The sequence below is a fragment of the Eufriesea mexicana genome, unplaced genomic scaffold (genome assembly GCF_001483705.2).
Source record: "Eufriesea mexicana isolate 0111107269 unplaced genomic scaffold, ASM148370v2 scaffold8420, whole genome shotgun sequence".
NCBI lineage: Eukaryota > Metazoa > Arthropoda > Insecta > Hymenoptera > Apidae > Eufriesea > Eufriesea mexicana.
This window is the reverse complement of record NW_016916180.1, coordinates 696,436-722,021: the sequence shown is the minus strand read 5'-3', so window position 1 is coordinate 722,021 and position 25,586 is coordinate 696,436. Positions and strand designations below refer to the sequence as shown.

At 37.6% G+C, this 25,586-nt stretch overlaps 4 protein-coding genes across 9 annotated transcripts in view; 2 read left to right on the top strand and 2 right to left on the bottom strand.

Moving 5' to 3' along the window:
- The window catches only part of tgo (Aryl hydrocarbon receptor nuclear translocator homolog tgo), a 52,554-nt gene extending 47,978 nt beyond the window's left edge, over window positions 1-4,576 (bottom strand). For 4 of the 5 annotated variants that reach the window (XM_017907608.1, XM_017907611.1, XM_017907612.1 and 1 more), the window contains exons 1-2: window positions 4,346-4,576; window positions 3,598-3,661 (exon numbers count right to left, since the gene is read on the bottom strand). In XM_017907608.1, the coding sequence (XP_017763097.1) occupies window positions 3,598-3,661; window positions 4,346-4,382 (101 nt within the window). In that variant the 5' untranslated portion in view covers window positions 4,383-4,576. The remainder of the gene's footprint in view (window positions 1-3,597; window positions 3,662-4,345) is intronic. The other variant, XM_017907610.1, reaches the window with a different exon arrangement.
- A 2,795-nt stretch (window positions 4,577-7,371) lies between these two features.
- On the top strand, window positions 7,372-14,162 carry Nipped-B (Nipped-B cohesin loading factor). The gene has a single exon (XM_017907604.1). The coding sequence runs from the start codon at window positions 7,428-7,430 to the stop codon at window positions 13,980-13,982; it is 6,555 nt and encodes a 2,184-aa protein (XP_017763093.1). The 5' UTR covers window positions 7,372-7,427; the 3' UTR covers window positions 13,983-14,162.
- A 6,077-nt stretch (window positions 14,163-20,239) lies between these two features.
- On the bottom strand, window positions 20,240-22,163 carry LOC108552884 (coiled-coil domain-containing protein 112). Its single transcript, XM_017907565.1, has 6 exons — window positions 21,943-22,163; window positions 21,741-21,844; window positions 21,404-21,667; window positions 20,686-21,328; window positions 20,345-20,566; window positions 20,240-20,285 (listed from the first exon to the last, which is right to left on the bottom strand). The coding sequence occupies exons 1-6, from the start codon at window positions 22,161-22,163 to the stop codon at window positions 20,240-20,242; spliced, it is 1,500 nt and encodes a 499-aa protein (XP_017763054.1).
- A 1,146-nt stretch (window positions 22,164-23,309) lies between these two features.
- Window positions 23,310-25,586, top strand: part of LOC108552917 (GAS2-like protein 1) — a 97,792-nt gene continuing 95,515 nt past the window's right edge. For both annotated transcript variants that reach the window (XM_017907603.1, XM_017907602.1), the window contains exon 1: window positions 23,310-23,695. The gene's annotated coding sequence lies outside the window, so the exon portion shown is untranslated. The remainder of the gene's footprint in view (window positions 23,696-25,586) is intronic.

Sequence of the window (25,586 nt, the reverse complement as noted above, 5' to 3'; positions counted from 1 at the left end):
CGAGCCTAATAAGACCAACTAATTCACAGCAACGTCTCATGGATGACACTAGACATTATAAATAGAGTTTCATCGTGGATTCCTGGCTGGAATCATCATTGGAAACCATCTAACACCTAGTCCAAGACGTAGTCCAATTCTTCGTTATAAACCTGCTTCTATGATAGATACCAGAAACAACTTTCCAAAATCTGGGTACCGAGGAAACCTATATAATCCTGGTCAGAATCTTCTCGAACCAAGCCACTTTCTTACTTATATTCCACACGAGGTACGAATCCTGGTCCCATTACAGAGTTAAATCCTGGTCCCAAAGGAATCCAATCTTGGGATCCACATATTTCCAGGAAGCAACCTGGATACCATCGCAGGACTTCGAAACTGAGACTGGACGAGGTCGCGATGCAAGTTCGGAAAGCTCCCAGAGCCTATAAATGGTTCTCACAGTAAATCCTCACTAGCGGAACTTCACCATGGCACTTTCACGACTGACGGAATTTTCCATGTTGGAGGACCGATAGATAATTTCCTCTGGAAGGATCTCGGGGGCCATCGAATGATTCGGATTAACGGGTTCCAGGTGGAAGAAGCAAGGGGACGCCACGGCACGTGCGCGAGAGTGGCCGCGGCGGAACTCGAAACGGGGATCGACGATGGATCGATGGCTCGATCGCGATCGACGGACTTCGTCGCGTGAAACGAAACGAAAGGAACGGTAGAACGAACGCGGAAGCACGTTCCTCCTCGGACGGATGGGTCGCCGACTAGTCACCACCCACAACTCGCCAGTGACTGATTCCACCATAGCCGCATAATGTGCCGCTGTGCTATACCCCGGTAAGGACTATCACTTCTCCCACCAGAGAGCCACGGAACACAGCCACTGTGTAAAGCATGACTTTTAACCGGGATGCATCGTCCTCGTTCCACACGCTACATGCTCATGAAGAGGACGACCAGGATGAGGAGGATGGCTCCTGAGGCGGAGGGTTCGTGGACCTGATGCAAGGGAGCTTGTGCAAGATTTCATGGCTTTTTGATACGCTGCTTTCTTTTTTGGAGGGGGAATTTTAGAATGTATAATGGACTTGAAATTTTTATAGCGATTTTTTTGGTTCCTTTAGAAAAGTTTGAAATATTTGGAACTTTCTTGTTTTCTCAAGAACCTGGAGTGCTTGATTTTCCTAATGTATGGTGGACTTGAAATTTTTATAGCGATTTTTTTGGTTTCTTTAGAAAAGTTTGAAATATTTGGAGCTTTCTTGTTTTCTCAAAAACTTGGAGTGCTTGATTTTCCTAATGTATGGTGGACTTGAAATTTTTATAGCGATTTCTTTTGGTTTCTTTAGAAAAGTTTGAAATATTTGGAGCTTTCCGGTTTTCTCAAGAACCTGGAGTGCTTGATTTTCCTAATGTATAATGGACTTGAAATTTTTATAGCGATTTTTTTGGTTTCTTTAGAAAAGTTTGAAATATTTGGAGCTTTTCTGTTTTCTCAAAAATTTGGAATGCTTGATTTTCTTAATGTATGGTGAACTTGAAATTTTTTTGGTTCCTTTAGAAAAGTTTGAAATATTTGGAGCTTTTATGTTTCCTCAAGAACCTGGAGTGCTTGATTTTCTTAATTTCTTTGGTGAAAATTTTTTGATCGCTTCTTGGGTGCCTTGTTGTGCGAAGGTTTTGGAATTTTTTACTTTTTCAATTTTATTTTTTGATCGCTTCTTGGGTGCCTTGTTGTGCGAAGGTTTTGGAATTTTTTACTTTTTCAATTTTTGTGGCAGATTTTGAGTATTTGGAGATTTTTCTTTCTCGTAGATTTGGAATTCTTGTGATTTCATTTTTTAATTTTGTTATGGGAAGTTTGCAACTTCTTTGATTCCTTTTTAACCCTTTCCATGGAAGATTTGAAATCCTTTTAGCTCTTGCTTTTTATGACTGTGACTTTATATCTATGGAAAATTTTTAGATTTTTGAGGCACTGTGAAGTTCTTTTTTTAGAAATGGGAATCGTATGTAAAATTGAGGGAACCTGTGGTAAGACTGGAAATATAACTTTTTCCTGTAATAAAATTATGAGTTTGGATTTATCGTAATTGAGAATTATTGCTTTATAACAGATTACTTTGTTTTGTAACAAGATTGTAGTCGAGTATTGTCATTCGTGATGAAAATGGGGACTTGCATATAATGTGATTAAGGATAACTAGCTCCACTAATTATTGTTAGTCTTAAAAAATACTCTGAGATGATTTCTATGGAATTTTTTGACTCAGTAGATAACTTAGTAAATTAGAAACATGTAGAGATTTTTTAATGGTATTTTTGTTGATTTTTCTTCTTAAAGAAAAATAATTTTGCAATTTTTTTCCCTCAGAAAAGACAAGTTTTAAAGACTCTCCTATGTCTTAGTTTAATGACAAATTTTTTAAAATACCTGCATTTTTTAAATAAATTATTTTAGAAAATCTTCAAATTTGCCAGATTATCAGATACCCATTATATAACAATGATTCCAAATTTTTATTGTTATAATAATAACAATATCTTAATGGAAAACTTAGTATGTCTATTGTGTTACCTATTAGAGAGATGAAACGAATTATTAGAATAAAAGGAGACAGGCTAATGAGAGCCAGCGAAGGAAGTGAGTTATTACATCGAATTGTTGCTGTAGTTATCGTTTCAGATAATGTATATTTTATGTAATGGACATTTATATAATATCTGTATGTTATTTTTTATTCCTAATTTAAGTAGCATTATATTTTTATTTTTTTTATATAACTTCCTTTTCCTAAGGAAGATAAACTTGGTACAAACATAAACAACCATAATCTGAAACTCTTTGTTAAACATGCATCCATAATGACTTCCTACTTCGTGATTTCCTTTTATTTAGAAGGTCCCTAATATATAAAATTATTTTTTAAAAATCAATTTCCCTTTTATAATTTTCCATTACTGATATTCCAGTAATACAATAATAAAATGATACTACGCATTACTATGAATAAAATACACAATTAACATCCATCATATATTTCTTCTATCATTTCAAACATTTACCGCTTCAATGATGAACGCTTCAATGAACGCGGCTGCATCTCAACTTGTCATAGTATTTAAGAACCGTTTACAATGGAGGTAGAAGTATGCAACGCTTACGATAACGTTCGGGATGTCGCAACCATTGATGCAGAGGAATATTAGCGGGCATCGACGGCCCAGAAATCGCCTACTATTGTGCCAGACATCATAACTGAGCTCATTGTCACCATCGTAACGCTTCTTGGAATTGTGTTAATCGAGGACGATTTAAACCTGCCTGGTTTACAATGCGTGTCCATGAGATATTACATCATTTGTTAATAATAAGACAATGATAACAAAATCTTACCACAAAACATTTCTTATCTACCTTCTTATTTTAATGTTATTTCCCTTCTTCTCTGATTTTTCAAAAGAAACGTAGAAGAGAAAATTTACACTGTATTAATTAGAAAGCGTGAAAGACAATTTCACTATGTTTAACGTTTAATGGTATTCACCGCTGCAACTGGGATAGGTAAAAAAAGGTAATATTTTGTCAGGACTTACCCTACATGTGACATGCCAACACCACGCTTTTGCGTCATCTTAGTCGGGTCACTCCCTGAAACAACTAGAAATAGTAAAAATCTTATCATGAAATTTGGTTTATTTAAAAGATTTTAATGTTCATAATACAAGGAATAATGTAAGTTAATTTTAAATACAGGTATAATAATCACGATATCAAATAAATGTAGTGTAAAAACACATTCACGTACTCATGATATATACTGTTATATGTACACGTTATTTTCTTTGATATCCTACCATTAAAATTAATACTGATTATAATACCCATACGATACCTATGCATATTTATATTAATACAAATTAAAGGGTCTATATAAACTTGCATTCCTTCCTGATCATGCTTCAGTTTTGTATACTAAAACTATGCATGTAGTTTCATATATACTCTTAAAGCAAAATCATTACTTAAACATAAAATCAAAAAAATTGAGGCCCTCACTATCCTGGAGCAATAGATTTGCATGTTAAGCATAGTAAATCACATAGAAAACAATTTGCATTTTATAATAGAAAAGCGTCCCACTTAGGAAAAGATGAACTGATGCTCGAAAATTCAGTGGAAATTGAACGCTTAAAATTTCACGAATTCCTCAAACTTGTGAAATAATTTTCATCCACGAGTGAAAATATTCTTTCGAAAATATTTTCAACACGACATTTGTGTATACATTAAATTGGGTAAAGCGAGAAAATACTTTCAATGTCAAACAACTTTGATACTTACCTGGTATGGAATGGGCGATCGTGGATACAGTGAACATTCAGATAAAATTTGATCGTTGCACCGTGAAACACAAAAAAGATGTAACAGCCAATCGAACTTTCACGCGAACACCTCGCGGCTAATGCACTTTACTTAACATCAAAACTGGGTGTTTACACTCAGCAGTCGCGCCATTTTGAAGTTTTACTCGGAATTTTATTTTTCCTCGAGCCTTCGAACATGAGAAGTGAAATTGCCTCGACAGCAGCGCAATCTGTTAGACTATTCTTGGAAACGTTTCGCGTCGAAATGTATACATACATATATATACAATTTGTATATATACATATATAGCCCCATAAGTATTGGCCTTTCTGTTCTACATATAACTTTCTCAATTAATAAGTATGACAATATTCTTCGAGAATCATTCCATCGTTTTTTATATAAATTCATTCTTAATATTATTAAAAAGGCTAATCATTGTTTATGCAATCGATTCTTAGCTACTATTTATCATATTTAGAAATGCTTGTTGAGGGCAACAATTGGGTCTATTAATACTTATCGACGCTAAGTGAGCTAATTGAAACAGTAATTAATTGGAAAATATCTTTTTAAACGTTAATTACCGAAAGGTTGCACAATTAAAGTGGTTTAGTGGCGCCACCTACGAACATTTTTCTTACGTCATCGAATATGTTGTTCTAACATAGTACCAAAACTGCATTTGGAAATCTGTGACGTATATTGCCAACTGTTTTTTAGGCAAATATTTAACAAGACGAAACAAATTTTAATTAGCAGTTTATAACTGAGTATAGATATATACTTATATTTAATACAAAAAATAATTTTAAAGTAATTAATTCAAATATTTTCAAAGTATCAACTATGAAATAAAATATAATATTAATAAATAAATTATTTTTCCTATGCATTATGTTGTTTCATCAAAATACTATAAGAAACATTTTTATTTAAATATTGCTATCAAGCAAGAAAAATGATCGATGAAGCATGAATTATACTGTGAATTAATATTTAACGATGTTACTATATATATTCAATAAAATCTACTAAATTTAGATTAACTGTATCGCTCTCATGTGAACGGTTCGGTGTAATTCGAAATAAGACGCCGTAGCGCCGGTATACCTGTATCTAGCCTGTATCTACTACGCAACTTCCGCTAACTCGCTGCTGAGCAAAATGGACGCCTTTGTGTCTGTTTTCCTCGTATTCACACTATAAATACTGTTTTCCTCGCGATGCACCACCTTTGACATGGCGATGTTTACGCGGTATCGTGAGAAATGTCAGTGAAAATCGTGCCGTGCCTCGAATCGAAGTGCATTCCTTGGTGATCAGCGAGAAAACGCATCCAACCAAATAGGCCACAACCACGGATGACAATTGAGTGAATATCTTTCACGGCGAAAACTTTTTCGAACAGACTCGCACGAACGGGGTCGTTGTTTTGGCAAACGTGTAAATATCGACAGTTTCCGCGCGTCCAACAACACAGGGATCTTGGATATCGATACGCCTCCCGCCAAAATTCCATTCACTGCTCGCATTCTGCAGTATAAATAATCGTTGTGCATAGCTGGGTAAGGCAATTGACACAAAACTTCAACCGAAGTTTGTTTTCTACTGCCAAATGACATACAATCATCGCAGTTACCACCACTGACTCCTGCAATTCTATTATTTAGCAGAATTGTGCTCACTTGGGAGGTTTCCAGTCTGTAGCATCCTCTTTTAGGCCATGTTATCATATGTATGATGTTGGATGGTAGATACTCGACAACAGGAGGTAATAATAACAGCTTTACGTGGTGATAGTGACTCAACCATTAAATGTTAGATAAATACTTTCTGTAAAATTATGTAAGTAGCTCAAATGATCAGGATTATTAATGCAAATATGGTTTGTATGAGCAAAAAATGACATTTTGCTTTAACATTGTATAAGTGAAGCGTTTGCTTCATTCGATGACTGATTTTCATTGGGATGTAATGTAGATTTATTTCAATGTGTTTCATTCGATGCGTTAGTGGTACTAATGGGTATTTATGAAGAATATTACAATAATTTTGTTCATGATTTCATTGATTTGATAATATGTTTGTTTTGACATACATATACATGTGTATATGTATATACATACATCTATGTGTATATGTATAAACCTTTAAAGTATTATTATTTTTTCAGTTGCTATGAATTAAATAGTGTTACATGCTATGAATAATAGCAATATAATATAATTTTATAAAATTTAAGTTGGTATTTCCCAAATTTTTTTTAAATTGGTTTCTTGAAATTCAGTTGAAGTTACTCTAACCTTTATAAAGGGTTTAACATTTTTTGTTCATATTTATTGTATTTAATTATATGATGTGATATTAATGTTCTGTTTCATATTTAGAGTAACTTTTTATTAATTATATAGAATATAAAAGTTTATGAAATAAATTTAATTGAAATTAATATTTTATCATAAAAGTATGTCATCAACTTGATATTACATAAATGTGAACTAATTTTACCTTGAATTACAAACTTTTATGATATACATTAGAAAAATTAAAATAGTAAATTAGAATAAGAGTGATAACCTATTTATTTATTATTTTCAAATATTAATGTTTTAATAGAACTTTAGATTTATATGTATAAAATGTAACGAATCAATAATGTAGCTATCATTATATTTGACATTACATGTTTGTTTCAGGACAAGAAATTATTACTAACAATGGACCGTTTATTGGAGGATCCACGTGCTTCATCAAAATTTGGTTGATAATCTCTAGTGCATCATGGGAACTTAAAAGAGACTTTGTTAAGTTCCCATTATATGCCTTAGTGCTAGTGTTTTTTAATGAGCGTTAGATACAATTCTGTTTAACAGTGAAATATTTCTTATGTCGGAATGCCTTGAAAATGCGAGTGTAAAGATTTTAACAATGATTTCTTTAAGAATTCGTGGGAACAGTGCATTTAGATATGTTCTGTTTATTTATATTTATCACATACTGTGAATAAGACTTTTTCTAATATGTCAGTGCAGTGTTTGTTACATTGGATAATTCTATGAACCTCAGAGTACATGTAAGGACATTGGACCTAATTTTAATAATATTTTTTGTCCAGGCTGTAATGCCAGAACAAGTCAAATTCAAGATGAACGGGGTTATACCGAGTGTGCCAATCACAACTCTCGCTGGTATCGCGAGTCTCACTGACTTGTTACCTGAAATGCCCCTTCCAACACCGCTGCCTCAGACTTTAACTAACAAGTCACTTTTATTTCATCCAAGAGTGGCAGAGGAAGCACAAATATTGCTAAGTGTTCGCAATGAAAATTTAGTGCCGCAGTTAATATTGTCTTTATCTCAAACTTCATCCGATCATATTGAACTGAAAGATAATTATGCAAATGCAGAACAGCCTTTGGAAACCGAGCAAAATACTCCGGAATTACTTAAAGCAATTTTACAAATAAATCCGCATGTGTTTAAGGGGCCTCAATACAATTCTCCACGAAACTGGGCCCAAGGCACACCTATGATGCATACCAACCAAACATCCACTAATTATGGACGATTTTCACCATCCTATTCAAGTTCTTCAGGGTCGAGACAAACACCTCAAGGTAGTCCAGCTCATCCTGCTGCAGCTAGAACAGTACTACCACCACCTACTGGTATCAACCCTCTACCCAATATGACCCCGCAACCAAATATGTATTCTCCAGCACATATGAGTTCTCCTGGTACACCATTAACAACTATTGGTAATGTAACACCTCAACACCATAATATGGCTGGTATGACACCTCAACATAATATGCACATGCCATCTCCTATGCGTGCTAATATACCTTTGCAACAACATCAGCCAATTAATATCCAGCAAAATATATACGATCCCATGATGAATCAACAAGTACATCATCCATTAGGAAATCATCAACCAATGGACATAGATAGTACAGTGCAAGAAAACCAGCAGTTTTTACTTGATCCAGTAACAGGTCTTCCTGATATTGATATACCGATTGAAAGTATCGAGGCGAAACAGACTGTGGATAACGCGACGCAACATCTGCTATCTACAACTCAAACTACGTCTTATCCAAATGTGGATACAAATGATATGGTTAATACATTGAACACTACGACAACACCAATGATACAACATCAACAAAATAATAATTCAGAAAAGGGAATGAAAATGCCTGGCCCTTTACCTGAGAAATTAAAGGAGCCAGTTGTTATGTTGGATAGACTATCTTTAGCAGACCAAGCTTTGATGCAGAAGAGTTTAGCCGCATTTGCGGAGAAGTCACCGAGTAGAGCAGCGAAAATGGGCATTTCTAAAGGCGAAGATGTGAAGTCCGAATCGGAGAGCGAAGAAGAAATCGGCAAGAACAATAAATATTTTAAAGCACGCGCGAAAGAACGCCAAGTCCAAAGAGAAAAGGAGAAGGCTGAGAGAAAGAAGAGCGAGGATAAGACTCGTAGACGAAGAAGGGTACTGGACGATGACGATGACGAAGATAAGAAAGAAGTCCTTACACCGACGAAACCAAAAATCCGAAAAATAGAGAAAAAACTTGTTCCTGTTCTGGCTAAACTCAGTGTAGAAGAGCTGATGGAAACGAATACGTATCAACGTTTCAACACGACTATAGAAACAATATTCGAGAATACAGAAGACATAGCAGCTAACGCCGAATTGGATGATGATGGTGATGTGCCTCCAGAATTATTAATTCCTAAATACCAATTACACGATTTATGCACAGAAGCAGCCAAATTGAAGGCATTAGGAGCGATGGAGTCGATTCCAGCGGATAGATTGGTTAGACTATTAAATATTTTAGAGAAGAATATTCGGGATGGGGCTAAGGTGTCTCCACTAGCAGATCCGGACGATGACGTTGACGAAAGTCGATTATGGATGCAGTTAGCTATGGAAAGAGTACAGCGCGCTGTAGATGCATCTTTGATCGCGTTGCACATTATGACGTCTAGCAATATGCCAAAAATGGTTTACTTAGAGGATGTGATTGACAGAATAGTTCTTTTCATGAAGTTTCAGTTGCAGAACACCATTTATCCTTCATTTGATCCAGTTTACAAGATAGATACAAAAAATAAGACTGACAATTATAATTCTAGTGGTCGTAAGAAAAGGGGTCATATGAAAGAGGTCCGTGAGAAAAGTATTCTTCAGGTTTACAACAAAATGCATGAATTGGTTGGTCTTCTGGCTGAACTATTAAACATCCAAGTTCTAACAGATACCAGTGTCCTACATGCCTCCACATTAGGTGTAGCACCATTTTTTGTTGAATCAGTTAGCGATCTTCAGCTGAGTGCTTTAAAATTGGTTACGGTAATATTTACCAAATATGAGAAGCATAGAAGATTATTGTTAGACGATATCTTGGCATCTATAGCTCGACTTCCTAGCAGCAAGAGAAGCCTCAGGACCTATAGGTTAAATTCTGAGGATCACATACAGATGTTAACAGCCTTGGTCCTACAGTTGATTCAGTGTGTTGTTGTCTTATCCGATAATATAATCCCACAGCAAAAGAAGACACAGGATGATGAGGAGAAGAAGGAAGAGAAGAAGTCTAACTATGTTGATGCAGATGTCTTAATTATAAATAAATATGAGACCGCTACTAGAATAGCAGGGAATTTTTTAACAGTGTTCTTGAATAAATGCGGCAGCAAAGGGGAAGAAATAGATTATAGACCACTGTTTGAGAATTTTGTGCAAGATCTGTTGGCTACAGTCAATAAGCCAGAATGGCCAGCCGCCGAGTTGCTTTTAAGTTTACTTGGAAATTTATTAGTGGGACATTTCTCCAACAAAAGCTCTGACATGGCGCTCAGAGTAGCGTCCATCGACTACCTAGGCGTGGTAGCAGCCAGATTAAGAAAAGATGCGGTTAGTTCTCACTGCAAACTATCTACCATCGATCAAATTATAAAGGACATCAAAATAGAGCAACAGAAAGACTCCGATTATGACCAGGTGAAGGATAAGGAGATAGTAGGTTTGAGCGAGGACGAGGAGCGGACGGTTTTTTTACAGAAAGTACTCCTAGACTACTTAGCCGTGAACGGAACCAAGGATTCTGCTCTGGGTTATGCTCGCCACTTCTATTTGGCACAATGGTACAGAGATTGCGCGGTAGAAAAGTCCAAAGTTGGCCAAATAAAAAACAGCCCTAGCAAGAAGATGCACAAGAAGAGAGTGAAGAAGAAAAATAAGCATCACGCGAGTGATCAAGATTCTGAGTCGGAGCTGGATGAACAAGATGCGGATGAAAACGACAATAATGAGCAAAAGAATTCAGAAGCTTACAGAATCATAGAAGAGAAAAAGAAGTACATTGTAAGTAGAATAAGGCCGTGCAGCACGGGCACGAAGCCGGATATTCTTCAAACTTATATCGACTACAATTCAGCAGAACTGATATCGCAGTATCTCGCCTCAAAGAGGCCGTTCTCGCAGAGTTTCGATCGGTACTTGAAGCAGATCCTGCACGTGCTCACAGAGTCGTCTATCGCGATTAGGACAAAGGCGATGAAGTGCCTGACGATGATTGTCGAGGCGGATCCAAGCGTATTGGCGCGAGTGGATATGCAATTGGGCGTAAAACATTCGTTTCTAGATCATGCGACGTCAGTCCGCGAGGCGGCTGTCGATCTGGTAGGAAAATTTGTACTAAGTAGGCCCGAATTAATAGATAAATACTACGACATGCTGTCGGCTAGGATCCTAGATACTGGCGTTAGCGTTCGTAAACGTGTGATTAAAATTCTCAAGGACATCTGTATGGAATGTCCTGACTTCCCCAAGATACCAGAGATCTGCGTGAAGATGATCAGACGGGTGAACGACGAGGAAGGTATTAGGAAATTGGTGATGGAGGTGTTTCAGAATATGTGGTTTACACCAGTCAGGGAACGCCCCACTTTGGACTCCGAGTCGCTGTTGAGGAAGGTAATGAACATTACGGACGTTGTGGCAGCTAGCAAAGATATGGGTCTGGAGTGGTTTGAACAGCTGCTGGTTAGCTTGTTCAAGCCCAAGGAAGATAAAGACGATAGTACAAAGATGCAAACCGAGCCCCCGAAGGCGTTGTTGACGGCGTGTAAACAGATTGTCGATTGCTTGATCGAGAACGTTCTTCGACTGGAAGAGACAAACTTGGAAGAGTCCGAGAAGTCAGAGAAAAAGGGATCTTCTCAGAGATTGGTTGCTTGTCTAACAACTTTATATTTGTTCGCGAAAATACGGCCGCAATTGCTAGTCAATCATGCGATTACGTTACAGCCTTATCTGAGCTTGAAATGCCAAACTCAGGGTGATTATCAGATCATCAGCAGCGTGGCACATACACTGGAGCTAGTTGTGCCGCTGATGGAGCATCCTAGCGAGACTTTTTTAGCACAACTGGAAGAGGATTCGGTAAAGTTGATTTTGCAACATGACAGGTCAGTCGTAGCCAGCTGTTTATCTTGTTTAGGCTCCATAGTAAACAACGTAACCAGAAATTTTAAGTTAATACGAGACTGCTTTAAGAAATATTATGGACATCTGACTGAGTACAAATCCTTTTACGAGAAAGATCCCACGAATCCTATGCTTTTAAAGTACCGACCATTTGTCAGGAGAGCGTTGTTCACCGTTGGCCTGTTGCTACGACATTTCAACTTCACCGATCCGGAAGTTATCGAGGGACTAGCGGAAAACATAAAGGATCAGGTATTCGAAACGTTAAATTACTTCGTACATCTGGATAACGATGACATTCGACATTTCACTCTGTCTGCTATTGGTTCATTATGCATCCGTCACTACGAATTCATGCTACTTCCCGAGTTAAAGGAACTGTACCATCATCTACTCACGTCAGAGAATGCTTTGGTTCACATGAGGATTCAGGTGCTGAACAATATCGAGGTATATCTGCAAGAAGAAGACAAGAGGATGATCAAGCAAGATATGGAATGGGCAAAGATGTCCAAACAGGAGAACTTGAAGGAGATGGGGGATGTTTCGTCAGGAATGGCCAGCACTGTGATCCAGTCATACGTGAAACAGATTCTGGAATCTTTTTTGCACATGAACATTAGCGTTCGACACGCAGCACTGAAGGTAATCCAGCTAATCTTGGCTCAGGGTTTGGTTCATCCAGTCCAAATAGTTCCCTATCTAATCTGTATGAGCACAGACTGTGAAAAGGCGGTTAGCCATAGTGCGGACAAGCAACTTCAGGATATTGAGAAGAAGTATTCAGGCTTCATTCACATGAAGTCCCAGTTAGGTATCCAACTGAGCTATAGGCTACAGAAAATACTGCAGAATGAAATGACGGTGAGGGGAATGCGGGTAAAAGAAGGCGAATTTCCTGGCGCGTTGAACGGTTTCCTATACACCATCCTCAGGAACACGAAACAGCAGAGGAGAGCTATTGTGCTTTCCTTCTTGAAGCAATTCGACGAGTCTGCGAAGACCAGCTTATCGCAAATGCTTTACCTGGCAGACAATCTCGCTTATTTTACATATCAAGTGCAAGACGAACCGCTGTTCATCATCCATCACATTGATATCATTATCTCTATGTCCGGCACAAACCTATTACAGTCGTTCAAGGAGGCATTGTTACCGAAAGAGGGTTGTAATCAGTCGCAACAGCAGCATCACCATCAGCAACAGCAACAGACTCACTCATCTCTAGGACCGGACGGACAACCGCGACCGGAACAGTTATTGTCAGTTCTGGAAGATGAAGAGGACGACGAAGAGGACGAGGATACGCTGCTGGTGAGGCTACCAGGAGATACGACGTTATTGAGGGAGTACATTACTGCCAGTCAAGGCTTTCTCTTGCTGCTCACTTTAAGGCAGCACCTGAAAGACCTGTATGGCTTCTCTGATCAGAAGATCGGCCAGTACTCGCCGACTGAGGCAGCGAAGGTGTACGAGAAGGCGGTGAATCGCAAGAGCAACGTGCTGTTCAAACCAAAGGCTACCTTGCAGAGATTGAAGGAGGGCGTGAGCAGTGCCGAGCTCGACGCTGATGGCAGAAAGAAATTGGTGAAGGAGTATTTGGACTTCAAGCAGTTGATGCTAAAGTTTGACCTAGAAGAGCCAGAGGAGGACGGAAACGAGGGTGATACGAGCGGAGGTGGGAAACAATTGTTGGAGGCTTCTAACAGAATGACAAATTCTGAAACGGACGGAAAAATGGCAGACGGCGGTGTGGCGGGCAATCCTCAGGTGGTGAGTCAATACCAAGCCAGCCTAAACTCGTCGATCGAGCATCCGAACAATTCGGTGAATTCAATGGCCACGAGTGGCCCTATTCCAGTTTCAATGGCGGTCCACATGCCAGCGCCGGTCACCTTAAACATTACGCCAGCGTCACAAGTGGCAGCGCCACGTGTGCCCAAGTTGACGATACACGCGCACCATCCAGAAGGAGTGAAGGAACACCGCAAGCATCGGGCGCACAAAACGGAGAAGGTGAAAAAACACAAAAAGAAGAAGAGGAGAAGAATCTCCGATAGCAGCGAGAGTGGCGAGGACTACAGTGACCCTGACTTTTTAGTGTGAGTGCGGTGGTGTCTCCGCGCCCGTTGTGTACATATTACATACTACGTACGAGACTATAATACGATAACTGACGCGTGTTTCGCGTGGTTGATGTGCGTGCTGGTGTGCGTGCGGCGTTTTCTTGGTGCGTTTCGTATCGCCCGTGAGTCTAGGCGTTCCGTTTTCTCTTCTGTTTTTCTTTTTTGCGTAATCGAATTCGAATAGAGGGAGAGAAAAATATATATATAGGATATATGACACTGATCTTATAGAAAATACCAGTGCCGGACGCTCTGAAATCGCGACGGACTTTATCGATCACGAAAATGGATTAGAACTTTTAGCGAGACTAAACGAAAACGAAGGTAAAGGAATAAGGTGAGACGATGCTGATGTACAGAGGAGTGGGAGGTGCTCTGCGGGAGTGCGTGCGATCTTGTTTATGACTATTTGATTGAAAGGGAGCGAGAGTGAGGGAGAGTGTGTGAAAGAAAGAGTTCAGACGAAAGAGAGATTTTAAATATCGATCGTCTCGAGACGGTCCTTTAGGGTTATCTTGTTGGTTAGGTCATGTGGTGAATGCGCGTCTAAAAATTTCTCAGTCCATGTTAAACAGTTCGAGAGACATCGTTCGCGTGACTGGTAAGAGGAACTTGGTTCAGTCACAAACCGCACGATCGCGCTTCTATCGTTCGATTTCATTTTCCTTTCTTTTCGATCTCTTCGCGTTTACAATGGAAAATTCCTTGCGAAAATATTTTTCATTTTATTTTTTCTTTCTACTTTTTTTTTCTTTTCCTTGCTCCTTATTTTTTTCTTTCTACATTTTTTCTTTTCTTTACTCCCCATTTTTTTCTGTTCTTTTTCTTTCGCAATACTCGAAAATTAATGAAAAATCAAGAAAAGCGAATTTTTTTTCCTCCGTTCCCGAAAGGTACTCCAATGTTATTAATACCAACAAATTAAAAAAAAAAAAAAAATAGATCGATATGTAATTCCATAGGATCGAATCGGATCAAGAGAAAGAAAGGAACATTGCGAACCAAGTTCCCACTTCGAAAAAGAGAACCCGAGTTGTAGAGTTTTCTTGGAATACATCACGTTTTATTCGAACAGACGTTGTCTATGTAAATACTATTAAATAATAACTGCAAGGTTGATAGATGTTAGTTTTTTTTCACGGAGATAAAAAGAAAGAGAAATCAGTACTGGACAAGAGAGAGAAGATTCGGCCATGTTGAGAAAGAGGTGAAATCAAAGTACAGTTCAAAAAGATTGGTATCGTTTTTTTTCGTTTCAAAATCATTATACAAAAAAATATATAAAAAAATTTAAAAAAAATGGAAAAATAGATGAAAAGAATACTATCGAAAACTCGGGGAAACAACGAGAGAGCGAGAGCGAGAGAGAGAGAGCGAGAGCGAGAGAGAGAGAGCCAACGCCAAGAGAAAAAGAGAAAACCACAAGAGAGAAAGAGAGATTTCAAGAAACGCATAAAGAGTGGATCCGTTTAGACTTGCTTCACAGCATGTATAATAGAAAAGTGTGTAGTAAAGAAAGATTTAAGAAAAAGAAACAAAATGAAAGAAAACAGAAACACATTGCCTATGCATTATGAGAGAGAGGGAGAGAGGAGAGAGAGAGAAACAAAAAAACGTTGTTTGTAATATCTGTACATACAAATTTCAAGTAAAGTATCTTATTTTCTTACAAACTATATAGTGGTGACATTACGAAAGAATACTTAAAATTTTGTTGTAATATTAAGTATTTATTCAGGATTCATGTTGTCCCAATATAGTTTGCTTTATGCACACAACTCGTCTTTTGGTGTAACTGAAAAAAAAAAAAAAACTATCGTTTTTATACAAGCTTAGGAATAAATGAAATAAAAACAGAAAACAAAAAAAGTGCAGAACGAAAAGAAAGGGAAGAGGATACGAGAAGGAAGAAAAATCGAAAGAAAAGAGTAACGACGTAGTGACGTATTTTCGACGGGAAACGAACGAAATTCGACGGGTAGGGATGGGATGGGACGAAGAAACAGGCAGACGAGAAACTGGAAGGAACAACAGGAGACCCGTGGAATAGCGCGGTCAAGGGAGGCATAGAAGATCTTCGCTAGCTCACGCAATTCTTCGATGACTCGTTTCCTTCGTAGTGGCGCCACATGGCGGTTTCGACAGTTCAGGACGAAGCGCCATGCGCGGAGCGTTAGTCTGAAATTGCGTGTCAACGTTTCCATTACGTCCCTGATTCGACAATCGACCGTGCATCTGTGATCTTCAACGATATTGAAGCAGGGACACGTGCGTCGCTCCTTTCATCACGGTATAATTCGTCTTTTTTATACGTTTATAGAAAGCCAATCGACCACCATTGACAGATTTTATCGAAACGAACAATTTGAGGTTATTCGTCCTGGATGGTTGAATGTTACACTCGACACATTTATATACACGCATATTTCAGGTCTGTGAATCAGTTCAAGTGAAACCAAGCCGTTTAGAAGTATAGATCACACGACTTTCGATCGATTCTTTATCGAAGGCGAACGAACATGTGATATCGTCGTCCATATTCTTTAGCTCGCTAGCTTGAAACGTTTGTGTCTCGTTAAGACTGGCTGCAGCACGAAGGAAACGAGTTACCGGATGGGAAAATGACTGTATGGACCGCAAACCCTTGATTGGTGAAAGAAAGACAGCGACAGACACGAATGGAATGAGAAAGATAAGGTTTTTACTTTTTACGTGGATCATCCTTTCGTCCTGCGAGAACGTTACCATTTTACGATCATCGTCAATCATTGTTGCATTTACAGTTGGTCGTTCATTTCTTACGGGAAGGAAAAAACGATTAAAAAGAAAACGGAAAAATTGTTGACTATTCAACGGATCTACAGAGATCAGTCCGCGGAACGTCGACGAACGAACGCAGACAGAATGGTCTATTAGGTGATATACGCTTCTTTCGTTTTAATCTCGATTTAAAGTAGCACTTTATTGGGGCCCAGATGTACATTCATCTATATCTCATCAATAAATCTGGCAGCAAAAGAAGTATGGAATTCATTCGATTAGTTATTAAGAGTCAACTATATTCGCAAGAAATGTATGCGGGTTCTAACTCCAAGAATTTTTTTATTTTTCCTTTGATACTCACTTTAGTCGAAAGTTTATTCCGCAGACGTCGGTACTTTTCAATTAATACTAATAAATTGATCGTTTTAATTGTAGAATGGAGAAACATAGTTGACACGTGTACATTTCTTGCTTCTAGATTAGTCGAACGTTCTCAAAAACCGTCGCGAATCCTTATTAGAAACCCAAAGTCAAGTCGATGAACAAGTTGATAAAAATTTCAAGACTCCGGTTCGACATCGACGCCATATTGATTTTAGGAACATGCACGAATCGTTTCCTTTAATCGCGGTCCCTTTTATCTTCGAGCCTTCTTTGAACCCGCGTCTCTTCATCGAAAAACGATCGATCTCGATCCAGAGAATCTCGAGTCCGATTCTTTACCGTCCCCGAACCGTGTGCAATGCTAGCAATTAGAAAAACTTGTAGTAAACTAACCGTGGCGCGAGCGTTGAATTTTACGAAATCGCGGACGCCATAGTCAAACGCTGTTCCTGGCACTCTGAAAGAGAAAAGGGATACGTGCATTTCTCGATCGTCATAAACGAATTGCGTTCGTTACAAATGACGTCGCGGACTATTCGGTGGATCCTGGCTGTTCGATCGATCGATGCGAAGAAATGAGAGAGAGAGAGAGAGAGAGAGAGAGAGCGAGAGAGGAGACGAGGTATGGGAAGAACGGATAGAAGGAGAGGGGAAACAAGGAAAAGAAAACAACCGAACACACCTGTTGCGCCTACAGTTACACAAGAGAAAGAAAGAAAGGAAATAGGGAGTCGAAGAAAGATGGGAAGGGACGCGTGAAACCGCGTTAGAGGTTATCGATGACAAACATTGTTAGTGGGGGGATCAGTGCGACTAAAATAACCTTTGGGGGCATAGAGAAAGATCTTTAAACTGTACAAATGTTCAAGCGTGTACATATTTATTATAAAAAAAAAAGAATAAAGCTGAGTTACGAAATAGAAAATGGCGTACAGCGCGGGAAAAAGTCGACGAATCGTGTGTTAGTCCTTGTTGCGATAAAGGATAATAAAGAGTGAATACGAGTGACTGTGTGGATGAAAGGGGGCTAAGATGACTGTGTGACTGAACGAAATAGGAAATTGGAGCGTTTCATTAAACACTTTATTGTTCATTGTAATAAACCTTTAGAGAAATCGTATACACTATTGAGAAGAGAAGAATTCTAAACGGTTATATTTCTTTGTGTATATATACGTATGTAGACTGATATATATGTATATATACACAGCTCAGAGGGAAGAAAATCGAAGGACATTAATATTGCTACAGTATGACGTTTGATTCGTAATTGCGTGCCCGCGAGGTTATGGATGGAAGATGGTGTGATCGCGAATTGTAAAATTTCGCGAGAAAGATGGAAAGGGAACGGCGGAGGATGTGAACAGGAAAAACAGGAAAAAAAGAACACAAAAAAATATGTGGACAAAGAGAGAGGAAATTGAAGAAAAAAAAAGAAAAAATGAATATAAACACACGTCGACTCTGATCGATCTATCGTACTCAGCACAGTACGAGGCACATTTGTATTATAACATTATACATATATATATATAGATATTGTATCACCTATGTTTTTGTATTTGATAATCTAACGACAGACGACAAGGAAAGGAGATAAAAAATCTACAAAAAAGGATATCGAATTAACGAACAGAAGGTTAATAGAAAGTATATTATATATTTGAGTAAAATACCGAGAATTGGTATTATCCATGGCTGGATATAAGAGGGGAGGGGGGAAACCGTATTTTCGTCCGTTTTAGGCATTCATTTAATTTTCCTCTCTTCGTTCTTATCTTTTCTGATCCTTTATGTTCGTTTTTCTGCGTTCGATATACACATACACACACGCTCAGGTAACGTGGGGCGGGGCGGGGCGGGTTGGGGGGTAAAATCATCTATTAGCAGTCCATTTTTAAACAGACGATAAATCGACGGTCCTGGATAAAGCCAACGCTTGTTTACTCATAACTTATTATGTACATCGTCTGAAGAAAACCGGTACGTTCGTAAAAGAAAAATAAACATAAGTATGTATCAATCGGTTTCGTTCATTTCCTCTTGCCCTTCACCATTTTTGTCGAGCGTGCACGTGCAATATGGCGGCTGCCATTCGATCGACTCGTAGTACGCGGTTATATTTCGAGATATCTGTGAAATCAGTAGAAATTAACTCGCGAAGTTGCGTCGTGTTGTGCTGAGGTCGCGTTTTCAGAATGAGTCCAACATCTTGTAACAATTTTCAAAGCGGATCCATTTGTATAGCCACTTCTGGCGTGTTTCGAATTTTCTCAAGGCAATAGGCAGCAAGTAGCATGGGCTATTTGTAATCCGAAGATTTTAGCGATTGTAAATAAAGCAATGGAAATATGACAACTTTGGAGTATAGTGAATTCGTCGATAGCGAATCGACCACGGGACATCGTCCTCGTTTCTTTTGTGTCTATCGAGTTGTTGAGTCGTGTTCATGGATACTTTTTCATTGAAGACTGTTTACTATAGGAGATACTCGTAGTACATCAATTCGGAAATGAAGTACAAAATACCGAGATTTCATTCGCCTTTAGTGAAGTGGTTCCGAAGAGTTTGGAGACGTTCGAAGAGGAAGTAAGTACAATTACCGTAAATACCTTCAAGTAAGATGATTATTATGCAACAACTGCGTTGACGATTTGCTATTCCAGAGTGTGCTGTTCGATTGGTTAATTTATTAAAGTTATGACATAAATTAGCGGAGGAGTAATGAGAAACATATCGTATATTCTTTAATTGTAAAGATTCTAATTTTTAAATATATACATATATATATCGAAATATTAATTAGAAAAAGGAAGATGAAAATAATTCTTTTTAGGCAGATTATAAGCAGTTTCCAAGTTGCGTTCGAGTTAACATCAGTTTATAGTTGAATATTGTTTTAGGAGTTAGTACGAAGAGATGCTGTAACGTTCACGAGTGAGAAATTATATATTTATACGTACTTTGAGTCGCGTTAGTTCCCAGTGACGTTTAAATAACAATACTTGTTCGAATACAATGAATTAGGCTTACGATAATACGATCATTTATACTAATATCTTTTACATTTTTTAATCGACATATTTCTTATTAGATTTTTAGATCTTCTGATTCTTCGTTCCTCCATCGGATACACCTGTAATACCATCCATATGTAAATAAATAAAAAGTTTAATAATTTAACTAGCTACTCACATGTTTGGGATATCCTTGATATATTGAAATTCATTCGAGTGTTTCGTTGAGTCTTCGACTTTACATTTCTCCCTCCAAACCTTCGTAGTATTTAGCAAAGTTGAATAATCTCGGGTCTCCACGAGCTCCACCCTCTTTACATCCACTAGTTCGCTCTTGCTTGGTTTTCTTGAACGTCGAATCAAGTCTTTCCTTTTCTTCGTAAATTCTTTATCCTGCTTTCTGAAAAGATAGTTCCTCTTTGCGTTTAAATTTATTTAATATATTTATTTTCATTTTTTATTTATTTTTATATCTATTTATGGTATCGTAGATCAATAATATATTTGGAAAAATTTTACCTAAATTCTTTAATCAAAGTTGCGTCATATTTATATTTTTCCTTCGAATGTTCGTCCATTTCTTTCAAAGCATTTTCTAAAGATTTTTTCTTTTTGTATTCTTCCAGAGCTTCCTGAATTTTCTCTCTACGCTTTTTTCTTCTATTTTCCTGCACTTCCTTCTTCAGTTTCAGTTGCATTTTTACCTGCTCCTCGTCCATTGAGCGTTTATTTTCCTTCTCGAGTTTCCATCTTTTAATTTGTTCCTTTTTATCACTTCTATTCGAATCAGCACTGCTGTTGGTACTTCTGGATTCTGGTTTAGACGACTTTGTCTTTTTTGGAATATTTATGGTTTTCTCTTTTGCATTTTCATCTTGAAAAGCTTCATCTTCGGAAGCACTTTCAATTTCTTTTTTAATTTCGTCCATGTTCTTTTTTTTTTCTAATTCCTTTTGTTGACGCCACTCTTTCACTGCTGCCTTTTGCTTTTCACGCAGTTCTTCGTAATGTTTAAACCACGCTTCGTGATTCACTATAGTTTCTGGCGATAAATCTGGACATTTTTTTCTAATAGCTGCAACTAGGGCTGGAATATTCTCGCACTTTTTTCTCATTTTTAAAAAGAACAGATGGTCCTCTGAACTCCAATTTCCCGTGTGTCCTGTTGTATATTAAAAGAAATTTTGAAAATTTATTAGTGTTTCTTACTTGAATATTTAAAACACAATTTTATTACCTGTTAGGGCAACCAGATCATGAAAATCGTCTACATCTTTATATTCTGTCTTCTCCTTTTTATTTTCCACTTTATTTTCATGCGAAAATTGTAGAAATGCATCTTTCTGCGCTTTCTCATACTTTTCTAAATTAAAATCGAGTTCGTCTAATTCGGTATTCAATGCAACTCCTTCCTCCATTAAAGTTCGAATGGGACAGGATTTCTTGAAATCCTGCATTTTTTGCGAAAGTTTGATCAATTTTGATTTGTACGTATTAACATCTAAACATAAATATAAATAAAATTAATTACGTCGTCCATTATTGTTCATATTTCACTATATATAATTATTTACCTAACTTTTGTATATCTTCCGGATTCTTCGCAGTATGTTTCACAGAATTCAACTCAAAATTAATATCGTTTATATTTTTATACATTGTGTTCAAAAAGTCTTGCCTGTATTAAAATTAATATTAATAATTAGTCAAATATTTTCTAGAATTAAAATTTCGAATTGACTCAAGTAGTAAGATCAAACGTATCTTAAAATTTACCTCTTAGAAAATAATTCTCTGTGCTCGTGCATAATATCCTGTATCAAATTCGGGTCTATTTTCATGTTTCCAATTGCACTAATTAGACCCCTTTCGAGAATATCTTGCTGTTGTTTCAATCTCAATAGTGGTTTCATATATAGTTCTCTTTGAGCAGAAGTCACTTTCTTCCTTGACGTATCATTCCCTGGTTTAACCAAATTTCCGCTACTGGCGCTCATTGACGTAATTAATTATCGGTAAGTGAACGTTAATTACTCGAGAAATTGGTTTCAGTATCCCTTTGAGTTTGACATTTATCGTCAAAGTACTTGTAGCATACTTCGTTCAATTTCCATAGATCGACTGTGGTTTCAATTTAGTTTCCATAGCGATTTCCTATATCGTATAACCCCATACATTCTTTGCACCTGTCGTTTGAACGAGAAAGTACATACGGAGCATACGATGGCCTTGGTAATTATATTTTCACATGGTCATTGCCTCTTAATTGAGTCTTATGATTGAGATGTTAACTCTATAAGGAGTATGTAAACTGTACCAGTTTTTCTTATGGTACACTGTATCGAATGCTTGTTACACGATAATCAGGACTGAACATTTGTTTTTATATAAGGCACTTTATATTACTGTTAAATTCGTTGTCTAAATCAACTGATAAATTCCTCTATTTTTAAAATTACATTTAATTACGTTTTATTATGATTACATTATATTAGTAACGGAAGAAATTAAAGAACAATTTAGCACAAACGATGTATAGGTTAGAATTATTATTCAATACATTTTTGACACATGCTTCGAACTCCACAGATCTCACTTATCATTTTAATGCCATTTTCAACGTTATCGATTGTTCGTAGAATTTAATTACAACACCAGTGGTTGGAATTAAAATTAAGTTTATTTACTTTCATTTATTTTCATTTATAAATCAAACTTGTAACTGGCTTAATTTACATGTTAATATGTAAACGAAATGAAAAGGAATATTGACATAGAATCAAGACTATATGTAATAGATCAACGAAAGGAAAGTGTGGTGACTAGGAATCTTTTATTTTAAAATTATCATCTATGGTTTATCAAAAAACCTAACATACCTACTGTTCCATCTCTCCATGAAAAATATTAATTCTTTTCTTTGAAATCATTTACTTTATCTGCAATCGGTAACAGTGCTCGCTTTTTCCAGTTCGTACTTCTCTCACTTTCTTCCATGCGCATTTGCTATATCATAGTGCCGCCTGGTGGGCAGACTAGATATCACTAGTCCCTTCCAAATTTATGAACCAACGACTACATTCACGTTGCGGCGAAGCATTTATACGGGTGGACAGTAACTAGGCGCTTTAGTCTCTGGTTGGGACGCGACGCGTGAGTATGGGGCATGAGCGCATCCCTGAAGATGTGAACGGTACTGTGTATTGAAAACAATCGTGACGCGACAGAAAAATTGCATGATACACGTTGTACGAAACGGACGTATCCTCTGGCCTGTATTATCGAGCTTTTGTCCCGGCGGCATTGTACCGTATCGAAGTGAGAACTGTCAGTCCGCAAATGTCCGGTGAATCGATCGTGTAACACGCGACAGCCGAACGATACGTCGCCCGATGAAAATTGGCGGTCTCGTGTGCTACAGATCGAGGCGATTTCGGGATTAAATCGTTCGTCGATGCAACACTCGTCGTCGCGGGTGCCTGTCAGGGATACGTGAAGAAGGTTCTTTCTGTGAATACGGCTGAGAGAGGTGAGTGAAAAATATCGAGTACATATTGATTTATTTGGCTAGTATTGCGTCGTAATTTTTTGTCCCGCCTTTTTATCCGACTTTCGTTGATTCGATATCGCAACCGTTGGCGATTACCTCGTTCGACTCGACGATCATTTACGATCATAAAACATGATCGTCGATCTTGAAATAAGTGTGAGAATGTTCCAAGCATTACGTTGCTTTCGTGATTCCATGAACTTTCGTCTCTGATGATAATCGCGTGATGATTGACGGTCGGAATAAAATTAGAGGTTAGGTCGATTGTGGAATATCGTGACGGATAACATGTTCGTAATTTACGATGTAAATACATGTGTCACGAAGCAGATACCTGTATCTGTCGAACGTGTGTGCTATAGATTATCGCAATTTCGATAGGTCCAGAGTGGTTTCGTGTCAAAGACGGGTCAGCGATTTTAGTTTTATCTCGAATGCCGCGGGAAGAAATGCACGATAAGATTCCCGATGACGGTTACGCTTTAAATACACGCAGCGGGTCGATCTAACCGTCGAACCGTCGAAAAAGCCACGCTGCCACAAAGATGTCTCTGTCAAACAAAGTTTTTATTGATTTAGCAACGCAAATGTTTGCTCTCGCGGTTATGCGTGATTGCTCGCCAAACAGCCGATTAGGTGTTGCTTGTTTTAACACGAAGATAATTTTTCTTAATGACAAATGCAAACTCTGATTTAAGTAGCTCAAAATTAGCTTAAATGTCAAGAACAAAACAACGGTCGAATTATTAATTCGTACACATCGCGACCTAACCTAACCTAATCATATCATACGCATTTCAATTTCCGATTTCCAAATAATTATTCGCTTCTCAAAATATTGTTTCTGATTCATATTCCCGCTTAACAAATTATATATTTTTGCATTATTTATCGCAATCTTATTATTTCATCGTATCTTTTGATACATAGGCGTAACGGATTAAGGACTTAACCTTTGAGCTCTGCTCTTTAATAACGTGACAATATTCACGAACGTTGTTGAATATCCATCCTACATTTCTCGATACCTTTTCCAAGAACAAACGTAAAATCAAAATCAAAATCGAAAAAAAAAGAAAAAGAAATGGAAAAATAAAAGAGGTTAAGAATAAAGCAGGTATCGTTAGAACCACTTTAATAGCGATTTATGTTGGAAACATTTTGCATCCTTAGCAAGATCGTTATTGACGTCTATTTTTAAGCCGCTTTACCTTAAAAGTCTTAATAAATTTTCCGAGAGCGCAACGCTGACTCACCTGTCCTTAGCGCGTTTAAAAACACGCTTAAAAGGCAAATGAGGCGATTAACGTATCAGCGTGTAGCTAGGCGAACAAATAAATCCTGCGCGTAATGACACTTCTACGAAACGAATGCAGCGATGATCTTTGCGGCTGGTCAGATAAATCGCGGATCTACGCACGGGATGGTCAGGCTTTGTCTCGGGTCGATACATGTATCGCCTCGACACATGTATCGCCTCGACACATGTATCGATCATGCGATCTAAGCTTCTTCTCATTGTACAGTAGACGTCCATTGTCGGATGGTTTATCTCTGTTGAGGCTTTCCAAGTTCCTTTCGTTTGTGATTCTTCTAGGAAATACGTCGACGTTTACGTGCCTCCTGATTTATTTCTTTTTCTTTTCTTAGTTGTGGACCACGTAAATACTATGAACAGAAGATTCTAAAATTTCTCAAGAATTTTTTTTTTTATAATTCGTTAAAAATTTTTCTAGTCTCTTTTGCACATATTTCCTGAAACTTCCTGTTTTTTTTTTTGAAATTTTTTATTATTTATTCTTCCCTCTTTGCAGCTTCGTTGTATGGTTTTTTTTTTGGTAACTTTTGTATTTTTTTTTTTTTTTTTTTT